Consider the following 15,560-nt stretch of genomic DNA (forward strand, 5'->3'; position numbering starts at 1 on the left):
AGGTGGGGGTACCTGGGCGCCAGGTGAGCTCAGGTGGGGTTACCTGGGCGCCAGGTGAGCTCAGGTGGGGTTACCTGAGCTCCAGGTGAGTTCAGGTGGGGGTACCTGGGCGCCAGGTGAGCTCAGGTGGGGTTACCTGGGCTGCAGGTGAGCTCAGGTGTGCTCACCTGCGTACACCTGGGCTCCAGGTGGGGGTTACCTGTGCTCCAGGTGAGGTCTAGGGTGGGTTAGAGGAGGTGGGAGGGGCTTTGTTGGACTTGGCACACCTGCCTCAGGTGCATGAACAACACCCAGGTGAGCGTGGGCGGGGTCACCTGGGTGCCAGGTGGGGGTACCTGGGAGCCAGGTGAGCTCAGGTGGGGTTACCTGGGATCCAGGTGGGGGTACCTGGGCGCCAGGTGGGGTTACCTGGGCGCCAGGTGGGGTTACCTGGGCTGCAGGTGGGGGTACCTGGGCTCCAGGTGAGCTCAGGTGGGGTTATCTGGGCTGCAGGTGGGGTTATCTGGGCTGCAGGTGGGGTTACCTGGGCTCCAGGTGGGGGTACCTGGGCTCCAGGTGGGGTTACCTGGGCGCCAGGTGGGGGTACCTGGGCTCCAGGTGAGCTCAGGGGGCACCACGTGAGCTCAGGGGGCTCCAGGTGGGGTTACCTGGGCTACAGGTGGGGGTACCTGGACTCCAGGTGGGGTTACTTGGGCTGTTTTGCGGGGTTTTGTGCTCACCTGTTCTCACCTGTTCTCACCTGAGCTCACCTGTTCTCACCTGAGCTCACCTGTGCTCACCTGAGCTCACCTGTGCTCACCTTTGCTCACCTGTGCTCACCTGTGCTCACCTGTTCTCACCTGTGCAGGGCCCGCAGTGCCAGCGCTGCCGCCCGCTGTTCGTGGGCTCCGCCCTCGGGGGGGGCACCTGCCTCACCTATGCTCACCTGAGCTCACCTGTCCATGCTTTTCTGGGTGTTCTGTTCTCATCTGCGCTCACCTGTGCTCACCTGTTCTCACCTGTGCTCACCTGTGCAGGGCCCGCAGTGCCAGCGCTGCCGCCCGCTGTTCGTGGGCTCCGCCCTCGGGGGGGGCACCTGCCTCACCTGTGCCCACCTGTCCATGCTTTTCTGGGTGTTCTGTTCTCATCTGTGCTCACCTGTGCCCACCTGAGCTCACCTGTGCTCACCTGTTCTCACCTGTGCAGGGCCCGCAGTGCCAGCGCTGCCGCCCGCTGTTCGTGGGCTCCGCCCTCGGGGGGGGCACCTGCCTCACCTGTGCTCACCTGAGCTCACCTGAGCTCACCTGTCCATGCTTTTCTGGGTGTTCTGTTCTCATCTGTGCTCACCTGTGCCCACCTGAGCTCACCTGTGGTCACCTATTCTCACCTGTGCTCACCTGTTCTCACCTGTGCAGGGCCCGCAGTGCCAGCGCTGCCGCCCGCTGTTCGTGGGCTCCGCCCTCGGGGGCGGCACCTGCCTCACCTGAGCTCACCTGTGCTCACCTGTTCTCACCTGTGCTCACCTGTGCAGGGCCCGCAGTGCCAGCGCTGCCGCCCGCTGTTCGTGGGCTCCGCCCTCGGGGGCGGCACCTGCCTCACCTGCCGCTCCTTCTGCCGCCACCGCGCCGACGTCTGCGTCAGCCGCGCCGAGCTGGAGCGGCACCGGCGCGACCCCGACAGGTACCCCCTGGAGCCGCACCTGGTGAGCACCTGGGCACACCTGGGGATACCTGGGCACACCTGGGGACACCTGAATGCACCTGGGCACACACATGGGCACACCTGGGGATACCTGGGGACACACCTGGGCACACCTGGGGACACCTGAATGCACCTGGGCACACACATGGGCACACCTGGGCACACCTGGGGATACCTGAATGCACCTGGGCACACACATGGGCACACCTGGGGATACCTGAATGCACCTGGGCACACACATGGGCACACCTGGGAACAGCTGGGGACACCTGGGCACACACCTGGGCACAGCTGGGGACACCTGGGCACACCTGGGCACACACATGGGCACACCTGGGAACAGCTGGGCACACCTGGGACACATATGGGGATACCTGGGTACACCTGGAGAGGAACTGCCACGACCCTGACCGGTACCCCCTGGACCCGCACCTGGTGAGCACCTGGGGACAGCTGGGGACACACCTGGGCATACCTGGGCACACCTTGGGACACACCTGGGGACACACATGGGCACACCTGAGTACACCTGGGCACACCTTGGGACACATATGGGCATACCTGGGCACACCTGGGGGCACGCCTGGGGACTCACCTGGGCACACCTGGTGAGCACTGGGCACACCTGGGGATACCTGGGCACACCTGGGGATACCTGGGGACACCTGGGCACACCTGGGGACACACATGGGGATACCTGGGCACACCTGAGTACACCTGGGCATACCTGGGGACACCTGGGCATACCTGGGGACACACATGGGCATACCTGGGCACACCTGGGCATACCTGGGGACACACCTGGGCACTCCTGGGGACACCTGGGCGTACCTGGGGACACCTGGGCATACCTGGGGACACACATGGGCATACCTGGGCACACCTGGGCATACCTGGGCACACCTGGGGACACACATGGGCATACCTGGGCACACCTGGGCACACACCTGGGGATACCTGGGCACACCTGGGGACTCACATGGGCACACCTGGGCCCAGCCGGGGGTCTCACCTGTGCGCTCACCTGTGCAGATCCACACCTGGGTGTCGGAGGGCCCCAGCGAGGCGCAGGCCGTGTGCGTGAACTGCCAGAACAACAGCGTGGGCGACAGGTGTGACACCTGCCGGGCGGGGTTCTTCATGCTGGACGGCACCTGCACCAGGTGAGACACCTGGGACACCTGGGGAGGGGACACCTGGGACACCTGGGACAGGTGTGACACCTGCCGGGCGGGGTTCTTCATGCTGGACGGCACCTGCACCAGGTGAGACACCTGGGGAGGGGACAGGTGTGACACCTGCCGGGCGGGGTTCTTCATGCTGGATGGCACCTGCACCAGGTGAGACACCTGGGGAGGGGACAGCTGGGACAGGTGTGACACCTGGGACAGGTGTGACACCTGCTGGGCGGGGTTCTTTGTGCTGGACGGCACCTGCACCAGGTGAGACACCTGGGACCCCTGGGGAGGGGACACCTGGGACAGGTGTGACACCTGCCGGGCGGGGTTCTTCATGCTGGACGGCACCTGCACCAGGTGAGACACCTGGGACACCTGGGGAGGGAACACCTGGGACACCTGGGACAGGTGTGACACCTGCCGGGCAGGGTTCTTCATGCTGGACGGCACCTGCACCAGGTGAGACACCTGGGGAGGGGACAGGTGTGACACCTGCCGGGCGGGGTTCTTCATGCTGGACGGCACCTGCACCAGGTGAGACACCTGGGACCCCTGGGGAGGGGACACCTGGGACAGGTGTGACACCTGCCGGGCGGGGTTCTTCATGCTGGACAGCACCTGCACCAGGTGAGACACCTGGGACACCTGGGGAGGGGACAGGTGAGACACTTGGGACACCTGGGACAGGTGTGACACCTGCCGGGCGGGGTTCTTCATGCTGGACGGCACCTGCACCAGGTGAGACACCTGGGACACCTGGGGAGGGGACACCTGGGACAGGTGTGACACCTGCCGGGCGGGGTTCTTCATGCTGGACGGCACCTGCACCAGGTGAGACACCTGGGACACCTGGGGAGGGGACAGGTGAGACACTTGGGACACCTGGGACAGGTGTGACATCTGCCGGGCGGGGTTCTTCATGCTGGACGGCACCTGCACCAGGTGAGACACCTGGGACAGGTGTGGGATGGGGACAGGTGTGACACCTGCCGGGCGGGGTTCTTCATGCTGGACGGCACCTGCACCAGGTGAGACACCTGGGGAGGGGACAGCTGGGACAGGTGTGACACCTGGGACAGGTGTGACACCTGCCGGGCAGGGTTCTTCATGCTGGACGGCACCTGCACCAGGTGAGACATGTGGGACCCCTGGGGAGGGGACACCTGGGACAGGTGTGACACCTGCCAGGCGGGGTTCTTCATGCTGGACAGCACCTGCACCAGGTGAGACACGTGGGACCCCTGGGGAGGGGACACCTGGGACACCTGGGACAGGTGTGACACCTGCCGGGCGGGGTTCTTCATGCTGGATGGCACCTGCACCAGGTGAGACACCTGGGGAGGGGACAGGTGAGACACCTGGGACAGGTGTGACACCTGCCGGGCGGGGTTCTTTGTGCTGGACGGCACCTGCACCAGGTGAGACACCTGGGACCCCTGGGGAGGGGACACCTGGGACACCTGGGGAGGGGACACCTGGGACAGGTGTGACACCTGCCGGGCGGGGTTCTTCATGCTGGACAGCACCTGCACCAGGTGAGACACCTGGGACACCTGGGGAGGGAACACCTGGGACAGGTGTGACACCTGCCGGGCAGGGTTCTTCATGCTGGACGGCACCTGCACCAGGTGAGACACCTGGGGAGGGGACAGGTGTGACACCTGCCCGGCGGGGTTCTTCGTGCTGGACGGCACCTGCACCAGGTGAGACACCTGGGACACCAGGGACAGGTGTGGGGACACCTGGGGAGGGGACAGGTGTGGGGACACCTGGGATGGGGACAGGTGTGACACCTGGGACACGTGTCTGAGGCGGGCACACCTGTCGGGCAGGTGCCAGTGCAACGGGCACGCCGACACCTGCAACGAGCTGGACGGCACCGGCTGCCCCTGCCAGAACAACACCGAGAGCGGCGCCTGCCCCGAGCGACGCGACTGCTACCGGCACCAGGTAACGCACCTGGCACACCTGGGCACACCTGGGGGCACCTAAAATACACCTGGGCACACCTGGGGGCCCCTAAAATACACCTGGGCACTGCTACCGGCACCAGGTAACGCACCTGGCACACCTGGGGGCACCTAAAATACACCTGGGGGTACCTGGGCACTGCTACCGGCACCAGGTAACGCACCTGGCACACCTGGGCACACCTGGGGGCACCTGGGTGGGTACCTGGGGGCACCTAAAATACATCTGGGGGCACCTGAGATACACCTGCGGGCACCTAAAATACACCTGGGCGCACATGGGGGCACCTGAAATACACCTGGGCACTGCTACTGGCACCAGGTAACGCACCTGGCACACCTGGGGGCACCTGGGCACACCTGGGGGCACCTGGGGGCATCTGGGCACTGCTACCAGCACCAGGTAACACACCTGGGCACACCTGGGGGCACCTAAAATACACCTGGCCACACCTAGGGGCACCTAAAATACACCTGGGCACTGCTACCGGCACCAGGTAACGCACCTGGGCACACCTGGGGGCACCTGGGCACCTGTGGGGGCGCCTGGGCACACCTGGGCACCTGTGGGGGCACCTGGGCACACCTGTGGGTACCTGAGCACACACCTGGGCACACCTGGGGGCACCTGGGCACTCACCTGGGCAGGCCAGGTCACCTCTGCTGTCCCCACAGCGCTCCAAGTTCCAGAACCTTCTCCAGGGTTCCTGGTGGGGACGTAGGGATGGAACCCATCAGGTTCCTCAGTGTCCTGGTGCCACCAACATGGCCTGAGCTCCACACCACTGACCTTGGTGACCCCGGTGACCTCACCGGTGACACTTTCACTGTCCCCACAGTGCTCCAAGTGCCAGAACCTTCTCCAGGGCTTCTGGTGGGGATGTAGGGATGGAACCCATCAGGTTCCTCAATGTTCTGGTCCTACCAACACCCTCAGAACCTCCTTCCTTCCAACCCCAATGACCTTGGTGACCTCAGTGACCCTGATCATGGCATTTCCAGTGTCCCCAAATCCAGAATCCATTCTAGAATCTTCTCTAGGGGTTCATGGTGGGCACATAGGGATGGAACCCACCCGGTTCCTCAATGTCCTAGTCCCACCAGGGTGCTCTGAGCTCCACACCAGGGACATCAACGACCCTGGTGACCTCACCAGTGACACTCCCGCTGTCCCCACAGTGCTCCAAGTGCCAGAACCTTCTACAGGGGGGCTGGTGGGGACACAGGGATGGGACCCATCAGGTTCCTCCATGTCCTACTGCCACCAACACGAGCTGAGCTCCACCCTACTGACCTCGGTGACCCTGGTGACCTTGGTGGTGACACTTTCACTGTCCCCACAGTGCTCCAAGTGCCAGAACCTTCTCTAGGGGTTCATGGTGGGGACAGAGGGATGGAACCCACCTGGTTCCTCGATGTCCTGATGCCACCAACACAATCTGACCTCCACACCACTGACCTTGGTGACCCTGGTGACCTCGCCGGTGACACTCTCACTGTCCCCAAGTCCAGAATCCATTCTAGAACCTTCTCCAGGGTTCATGGTGGGGACGTAGGGATGGAACCCATCAGGTTCCTTGAAGTCCTGCTGCCCCCAGGGTGCTCTGACCTCCACCCCACTGACCCCAGTGACCTCAGTGACCTTGATGGTGACACTCCCACTGTCCCCACAGTGCTCCAAGTGCCAGAACCTTCTCCAGGGGTTCATGGTGGGGACGTAGGGATGGAACCCATCAGGTTCCTCAGCGTTCTGCTGCCACCAGGGTGCTCTGACCTCCACACCACTGACCTTGGTGACCTCAGCGACCTCATTGGTGACACTCCCGCTGTCCCCACAGTGCTCCAAGTGCCGCGACTCCTTCCAGGGCCACCCTGTGGGCGGCCAGCAGTGCTACCGGCTGCTGGCGGTGGAGCAGGAGTACTGCCTGGACCCGGCGGGGCAGAGCCACTGCTTCCCGCCGCCGCAGCGCCGCCCGCTGCCGCCCGGCCGCTCGGTGCCCTTCGCCGTGAGCCCGAGGGGGGCTCCAAGTGCCAGAACCTTCTACAGGGGGGCTGGTGGGGACACAGGGATGGGACCCATCAGGTTCCTCCATGTCCTGCTGCCACCAATGCGAGCTGAGCTCCAATCTCACTGACCTTGGTGACCCTGGTGACCTCACTGGTGACACTCCCGCTGTCCCCACAGTGCTCCAAGTGCCAGAACCTTCTCTAGGGGTTCATGGTGGGGACTGAGGGATGGAACCCATCAGGTTCCTCGGTGTTCTGCTGCCACCAGCACCCTCAGAACCTTCTGACTTCCAACCCCACTGACCTTGGTGACCTCCATGATTGTGGTGGTGACACTCTCACTGTCCCCACTGTCCCCACAGTGCTCCAAGTGCCAGAACCTTCTCCAGGGGGTTCTGGTGGGGACGTAGGGATGGAACCCATCAGGTTTCTCCATGTCCTGGTGCCACCAACACGAGCTGAGCTCCACCCTACTGACCTCGGTGACCCTGGTGACCTTGATGGTGACACTTTTTGTGTCCCCACAGTGCTCCAAGTACCAAAATCTTCTCCAGGGGATTCTGGTGGGGACGTAGGGATGGAACCCATCAGGTTCCTCAATGTTCTGGTCCTACCAACACCCTCAGAACCTCCTTCCTTCCAACCCCACTGACCCCAGTGACCTCAGTGACCCTGATCATGGCATTTCCAGTGTCCCCAAATCCAGAATCCATTCTAGAACCTTCTCCAGAGGCTCTGGTGGTGACGTAGGGATGGAACCCATCAGGTTCCTCAGTGTTCTGACACCACCAGCACCCTCAGAACCTCCTTCCTTCCAACCTTAATGACCCCAATGACCCTGGTGACCACACCGATGACACTCTCACTGTCCCCACAGTGCTCCAAGTGCCGCGACTCCTTCCAGGGCCACCCTGTGGGCGGCCAGCAGTGCTACCGGCTGCTGGCGGTGGAGCAGGAGTACTGCCTGGACCCGGCGGGGCAGAGCCACTGCTTCCCGCCGCCGCAGCGCCGCCCGCTGCCGCCCGGCCGCTCGGTGCCCTTCGCCGTGAGCCCGAGGGGGCTCCAAGTGCCAGAACCTTCTACAGGGGGGCTGGTGGGGACACAGGGATGGGACCCATCTGGTTCCTCCATGTCCTGGTGCCACCAGCATGGTCTGAGCTCCAATCCCACTGACCTTGGTGACCCTGGTAGCCTCACTGGTGACACTTTCACTGTCCCCGCAGTGCTCCAAGTGCCAGAACCTTCTCTAGAGGTTCATGGTGGGGATGTAGGGATGGAACCCACCTGGTTCCTCGATGTCCTGGTGCCACCAACGCGAGCTGAGCTCCACCCTACTGACCTCGGTGACCCTGGTGGCCTTGATGGTGACACTCCCGCTGTCCCCACAGTGCTCCAAGTGCCAGAACCTTCTCTAGAGGTTCTGGTGGGGACGTAGGGATGGAACCCATCAGGTTCCTCAGTGTCCTGCTGCCACCAGGGTGCTCTGACCTCCACACCAGGGACATCAATGACCTTGGTGACCTCACTGGTGACACTCCCGCTGTCCCCACAGTGCTCCAAGTGCCAGAACCTTCTCTAGAGGTTCATGGTGGGGACGTAGGGATGGAACCCATCAGGTTCCTCAGCGTCCTGCTGCCACCAGCACCCTCAGAACCTCCTTCCTTCCAACCTTAATGACCCCAATGACCTCAGTGACCTCGATGGTGACACTCCCGTTGTCCCCACAGTGCTCCAAGTGCCGCGACTCCTTCCAGGGCCACCCTGTGGGCGGCCAGCAGTGCTACCGGCTGCTGGCGGTGGAGCAGGAGTACTGCCTGGACCCGGCGGGGCAGAGCCACTGCTTCCCGCCGCCGCAGCGCCGCCCGCTGCCGCCCGGCCGCTCGGTGCCCTTCGCCGTGAGCCCGAGGGGGGCTCCAAGTGCCAGAACCTTCTACAGGGGGGCTGGTGGGGACACAGGGATGGGACCCATCCGGTTCCTCCATGTCCTGGTGCCACCAACGCGAGCTGAGCTCCAATTCCACTGACCTTGGTGACCTTGATGGTGACACTCCTGCTGTCCCCACAGTGCTCCAAGTGCCAGAACCTTCTCTAGGGGTTCATGGTGGGGACGTAGGGATGGAACCCATCAGGTTCCTCAGTGTCCTGCTGCCACCAGCTTGACCTGAGCTCCACACCAATGACCCCAGTGACCTTGGTGGTGACACTTTCACTGTCCCCACAGTGCTCCAAGTGCCAGAACCTTCTCCAGGGGTTCATGGTGGGGACGTAGGGATGGAACCCATCAGGTTCCTCAGTGTTCTGACACCACCAGCACCCTCAGAACCTCCTTCCTTCCAACCTTAATGACCCTAATGACCCTGGTGACCTCACTGGTGACATTCCCACTGTCCCCACAGTGCTCCAAGTGCCGCGACTCCTTCCAGGGCCACCCTGTGGGCGGCCAGCAGTGCTACCGGCTGCTGGCGGTGGAGCAGGAGTACTGCCTGGACCCGGCGGGGCAGAGCCACTGCTTCCCGCCGCCGCAGCGCCGCCCGCTGCCGCCCGGCCGCTCGGTGCCCTTCGCCGTGCAGCCCAAGTTCACCAACGTCGACATCCGCCTCACGCTGGACGTCACCTTCGGCGCCGTCGACCTCTACGTGGCCACCGCCTACGACACCTTCGCCGTGGACGTGGAGCCGGGCACCGGGTGGCACCGGGTCAGGGTGCAGGCGCCCGGCGGGGCGGGGACGGGCGGGGGGTTTGGGACCGCCGGGGGTGGCAGCTTTGGGACTGGTGGTGGCACCTTTGGGACCGCTGGGGGTGGCAGCTTTGGGACCGCCGGGGGTGGCAGCTTTGGGACCGCCGGGGGTGGCACCTTTGGGACTGGGGGTGGCACCTTTGGGACTGGGGGTGGCACCTTTGGGACTGGGGGTGGCAGCTTTGGGACTGGTGGTGGCACCTTTGGGACCGCCGGGGGTGGCACCTTTGGGACTGCCGGGGGTGGCACCTTGAGGGGTTCAGGAACTGGTGGTGACGCTTTTGGGACCGGTGGTGGCACCTTTGGGACTGGTGGTGGCACCTTTGGGACCGCCGGAGGCGGCACCTTGAGGGCTTCGGGAACTGGTGGTGACGCTTTTGGGACCAGTGGTGGCACCTTTGGAGGGGATGGTGGCACTTTCAGGGCCGGTGGTGGCACCTTGAGGTCTTCAGGAAGTGCTGGTGACACCTTTGGGACTGGAGGAACTGGTGGTGGCACCTTTGGGACCTCCGGTGCTGGCACCTTGAGGGGTTCAGGAAGTGCTGGTGACACCTTTGGGACTGGAGGAATTGGTGGTGACACCTTTGGGACCAGTGGTGGCAGCTTGAGGGGTTCAGGAAGTGCTGGTGACACCTTTGGGACTGGAGGAATTGGTGGTGGCACCTTTGGGACCGCCGGGGGTGGCAGCTTTGGGACCGCCGGGGGTGGCACCTTGAGGGGTTCAGGAACTGGTGGTGACGCTTTTGGGACCGGTGGTGGCACCTTTGGGACTGGTGGTGGCACCTTGAGAGGTTCAGGAACTGGTGGTGACACCTTTGGGACCAGTGGTGGCACCTTTGGGACTGGTGGTGGCACCTTGAGGTCTTCAGGAACTGGTGGTGACACCTTTGGGACTGGTGGTGGCACCTTGAGGTCTTCAGGAACTGGTGGTGACACCTTTGGGACTGGTGGTGGCACCTTTGGGACCACCAGGGGTGGCAGCTTTGGGACCGGTGGTGGCACCTTTGGGACCACCGGGGGTGGAACCTTGAGGGGTTCAGTGAGTGCTGGTGACACCTTTGGGACTGCCGGTGGTGGCACCTTTGGGACCGGTGGTGGCACCTTTGGGACTGGAGGAACTGGTGGTGACACCTTTGGGACTGGAGGGATGGGTGGTGGCACCTTTGGGACCGGTGGTGGCACCTTGAGAGGTTCAGGAACTGGTGGTGACACCTTTGGGACCAGTGGTGGCACCTTCGGGACTGGAGGAACTGGCGGTGGCACCTTTGGAGGGGGTGGTGGCATCTTTGGGACCAGTGGTGGCACCTTTGGGACAGATGATGGCACCTTGGGGACCTCAGGAATCGGTGGTGGCACCTTTGGGACCTTTGGTGGCACCTCGGGGACTTCCTGGACTGGTGGCACTGGTGGTGGTGGCACTGGTGTCCCCTTTGGTGGCCCCTTTGGTGGCCCCGCTCCCACCGGCCGCACCGGTGACCCCGCAGGTCCCGGAGCCGCTCCCGGTGGCCAAACTGGGCAAACTGGTGGCCCCGGAGGGGATTTCACTGGGCAAACTGGGCAAACTGGTGGCCCCAGAGCTTTTGGTGGCCATTCCAGTGGCCAAACTGGTCATACTGGTTATACTGGTCAGGCTGATGACCCCAGAGCTTTTGGTGGCCCCATAGGTGATTTTGGTGGCCAAACTGGTCATACTGGTTATACTGGTCCCACCGGTCACTCCGATGACCCTGGAAGTTTTGGTGGCCCCCAGACCCACCTCGGTGGCCAAACTGGTCATACTGGTTTTACTGGTCAAGCCGATGACCCCAGAGCTTTTGGTGGCCCCAGAGCCGATTTCAGTAGCCAAACTGGTTATACTGGTCAGGCTGATGACCCCAGAACTTTTGCCAACCCCCAGACCCACCTCGGTGGCCAAACTGGTCATACTGGTTATACTGGTCAAGCCGATGACCCCAGAGCTTTTGGTGGCCCCAGAACCGACTTTAGTAGCCAAACTGGTCATACTGGTTATACTGGTCATACTGGTTATGCCGCCCACTCCATTGACCCCAAACCTTTCGGTAGCCCCCAGCCCCACTTTGGTAGCCAAACTGGTCACACTGGTTATACTGGTCATGCCAGTCAAGCTGATGACCCCAGACCTTTCGGTAGCCCCCAGACCCAATTTGGTGGCCAAACTGGTCACCCTGGTTATACTGGTTATACTGGTCATGCCAGTCAAGCTGATCACCCCAGAGCTTTCGGTAGCCCCCAGCCCCATTTCAGTGGCCAAACTGGTCACACTGGTTATACTGGTCCCTCCACTGACCCCAAACCTTTTGATAACCCCCAGCCCCATTTCGGTGGCCAAACTGGTCATACTGGTCACGCCACCCACTCCACTGACCCCAAACCTTTTGGTAGCCCCAGAGGTGATTTCAGTGGCCAAACTGGTCATACTGGTTATACTGGTCATACTGGTTATACTGGTCAAGCTGATGACCCCAGACCTTTCGATAGTCCCCAGACCCACCTGGGTGGCCAAACTGGTCACACTGGTTATACTGGTCACGCTGCTCACTCCATTGACCCCAAACCTTTCGGTAGCCCCCAGCCCCATTTCAGTGGTCATACTGGTTATACTGGTCATGCTGCTCACTCCATTGACCCCAGACCTTTTGGTAGCCCCCAGCCCCATTTCAGTGGCCAAACTGGTCATACTGGTCATGCCGCTCACTCCATTGACCCCAGACCTTTTGGTAGCCCCCAGCCCCATTTCAGTGGTCATACTGGTCATACTGGTCACGCTGCTCACTCCACTGACCCCAGACCTTTCGGTAGCCCCCAGCCCCATTTCGGTAGCCCCGCCCCACCCCCCTCCCCCAGCCCAGGCCCCCCCGCCCTGCTGGAGGAGCGCGCCCAGGGCTTGGTCACCTACCTGACCATCGGCCGGCCCGTGCCCGCCCTGGTGGTCCGGGGGGTCCGCGACCGCCTGGTGCTCACCTACCCCCACCAAGCCCACCCCCTCAAATCCACCCGCTTCTACCTGCTGGTGCTGGGCGGTCCGGAACCTTCTCAGGGGCTGCTCTTCTTCCGCCAGGACCAGGCCCACATCGACCTCTTCGTGTTCTTCTCGGTGTTTTTTTCCTGTTTTTTCCTGTTTTTGGCGGTTTGCGTGCTGCTCTGGAAGGCCAAGCAGGGCCTGGACGCGCGGCACGAGCGGCGCCGGCAGCGGCAGGAGATGTCCAAGATGGCGGCCAGGCCCTTCGCCAGGGTCACCGTCTGCTTCCAGCCCTGCGGCCACCGGCGCAGCCCGGCGGGCTACCGGGGCGCCGAGGGGATGGGGGGCGGCTACCTGAACGCCACGGGGGGCTACCTGAGTTTGGGGGGCGGGGGGCAAAGTTTGGGGGGTGGGTGTCAAAGTTTGGGGGGCGGGCATCAAAATTTGGGGGGTGGCTACCAAAATTCTGGAGGTGGCTACCAAAGTTCTGGAGGTGGCTACCAGAGTTTGGGGGGTGGAAGTCAAAGTTTGGGGGGTGGGCAGCAAAGTTTGGGGGGTGGGAATCAAAATTTGGGGGGTGGGAGTCAAAATTTGGGGGGTGGCTACCAGAATTCAGGGGGTGGCTACCAAAGTTTGGGGGGTGGGAGTCAAAGTTTGGGGGGTGGGAGTCAAAATTTGGGGGGTGGGAGTCAAAATTTGGGGGGTGGCTACCAGAATTCTGGGGGTGGCTACCAAAGTTCTGGAGGTGGCTACCAGGATTCAGGGGGTGGCTACCAGAGTTTGGGGGGTGGAAATCAGAGTTTGGGGGGTGGGAGTCAAAGTTTGGGGGGTGGGCATCAGAATTCTGGAGGTGGCTACCAGAGTTTGGGGGGTGGGAATCAAAATTCTGGGGGTGGCTACCAGAATTCGGGGTGTGGCTACCAAAATTCTGGAGGTGGAAATCAAAATTTTGCAGGTGGGCATCAAAATTCAGGGGGTGGCTACCAAAGTTCTGGGGGTGGCTACCAAAATTTGGGGGGTGGCTACCAGAATTCGGGGTGTGGCTACCAAAGTTCTGGAGGTGGTCATCAAAATTTGGGGGGTGGCCACCAGAATTTTGGGGGTGGCTACCAAAATTTAGTGGGTGGCAACCAAAATACAGGGGGTGGCTACCAAAATTTGGGGGGTGGCTACCAAAATACAGGGGGTGGCTACCAAAATTTAGGGGCTGGCAATCAGAATTCTGGAGGTGGCCACCAGAATTCGGGGTCTGGCTACCAAAATCCTGGAGGTGGCTACCAAAATTTTGCGGGTGAAAATCAAAATCCTGGGCTTGGGGAGAGGAATTCGGGGCTGGGCCACCAAAATTTGAGGTTTGGCCACCGAGATTTGGAGCCGGGCCAGCAAAATTCGCAGCCCGGCGGCCAAAACGCCAAAATCGGGAGCCAAAATTCCCCCGCGGAGCCCCAAAATTCCCCCGCGGGCCCCCAAAATCCTCCCTCGGGTGGCCCAAATTCCCAACCCCCACCTCGGGACCCCCCAAATCCTCTCCGGGACCCCCAAAATTCCTCCGCGGAGCCCCAAAATTCTCATTTTGGCCACCAAGCTTCACTTTTGGACCCCCAAAATTCAATCCGGGACCCCAAAATTTCACCTTGGGACCCCCAAAATCCTGTCCGGGACCCCCAAAATCCTGCCCGGGACCCCAAAATTTCATCTTTGGACCCCCAAAATCCCCATTTTGGCCACCAAAATTCTGCCTTGAACCCCCAAAATCTTGCCCGGGACCCCCAAAATTCTCTCCGAGACCCCAAAATTTCACCTTTGGACCCCCCAAATCCCCTCCGGGACCCCCCGAACCCCCTCTGGGACCCCCAAAATCCCGTCCGGGACCCCCAAAATTCTCTCCGAGACCCCAAATTTTCACCTTTGGACCCCCCAAATCCCCTCCGGGACCCCCCAAACCCCCTCCGGGACCCCCCAAATCCCCGCCCGGGCCGCCCCAAAACCCTCTCGGCCCCTCCCAAAGCGGGGGCGGGGCCTGGCCAGAGAGGGGCGGGGCTTTGCCGTCGGGGGGCGGGGCCCGCGGGGGCGGGGCCGGTGACGTTGGAGCCCACGGAGGACGGCGTGGCCGCCGTGGCCACGCTGCTGCTGCAGCTGCCGGGAGCGCCGGGGGGCGGGGCCAGGGCCGCGCTGGGCTCCGCCCTCGTCGCGCTGCGATTGGGCGAGCTGGGCCTGGGGGAGGGGCCAAGGCATGGGGGCGGGGCCGGCGGAAGGAAAGGGGCGGGGCCGGCGGGGCTGGAGCTGACGTCGATGGGGAGCTGAAATTGGCGGGAAAATCCCAATTTTGGGGGGTTTATTCTGAATTTTTGGGGTTTATTTTGATTTTTTTGGGGGGTTTATTTTGAGTTTTTGGGGGGTTTGGTTCGGTTTTTTGGGGGGTTTAATAGGATTATTTTTGCTGATTCTTTGGGGGGTTTTAGGGGATTTTTTTCAGGATTTTTTGGGATTTTTTCGGGATTTTTTGAGGTTTTTTTGATGATTTTTTTGAGGTTTTTTTTCGGGAATTTTTGGAATTTTTTTCAGGATTTTTTTGGGGTTTTTTCGGGAATTTTGGGGATTTTTTTCAGGATTTTTTGGGGATTTTTGAGAATTTTTGGGGGGAATTTTTGGGATGTTTTTCAGGATTTTTTGGGGAATTTTTGTGATTTTTTTTCAGGATTTTTTGGGATTTTTTTCAGGATTTTTTGGGGAATTCTTTTCAGGATTTTTTGGGAATATTTTTTGAGATTTCGGGAATTTGGGGGATTTTTTTCAGGATTTTTCGGGAATTTTTCAGGATTTTTTGGGGGATTTTTTCGGGAATTTTTGGGATTTTTTTCAGGATTTTGTGGGATTTTTTGGAGGATTTTTTGGGATGTTTTTAATTTTGTGGGAAATTTTTTTTCTGAGGATTTTTTGGGGGTTTTTTTCTTTGGGGATTTTTTTGGAAAATTTTTTTCAGGATTTTTTTGAGGATTTTTTCAGGA

General features: G+C 61.3%; 1 protein-coding gene across 1 annotated transcript in view; it reads left to right on the forward strand.

Moving 5' to 3' along the window:
* LOC311165892 (uncharacterized protein) overlaps window positions 1-14,856 on the forward strand; it is a gene marked incomplete at both ends in the record, with an annotated part of 29,351 nt that extends 14,495 nt beyond the window's left edge. Inside the window, 9 exons of the mRNA XM_084227384.1 lie at window positions 848-937; window positions 1,017-1,112; window positions 1,186-1,285; window positions 1,395-1,423; window positions 1,511-1,681; window positions 2,713-2,843; window positions 4,691-4,808; window positions 9,232-12,952; window positions 14,561-14,856. Coding sequence (XP_084083510.1) covers window positions 848-937; window positions 1,017-1,112; window positions 1,186-1,285; window positions 1,395-1,423; window positions 1,511-1,681; window positions 2,713-2,843; window positions 4,691-4,808; window positions 9,232-12,952; window positions 14,561-14,856 — 4,752 coding nt within the window. The remainder of the gene's footprint in view (window positions 1-847; window positions 938-1,016; window positions 1,113-1,185; window positions 1,286-1,394; window positions 1,424-1,510; window positions 1,682-2,712; window positions 2,844-4,690; window positions 4,809-9,231; window positions 12,953-14,560) is intronic.
* Between the last annotated feature and the right edge of the window lie 704 nt (window positions 14,857-15,560).

Source organism: Fringilla coelebs (genome assembly GCF_963513975.1).
Source record: "Fringilla coelebs genome assembly, contig: SCAFFOLD_394, whole genome shotgun sequence".
In the NCBI taxonomy this organism is placed as follows: domain Eukaryota; kingdom Metazoa; phylum Chordata; class Aves; order Passeriformes; family Fringillidae; genus Fringilla; species Fringilla coelebs.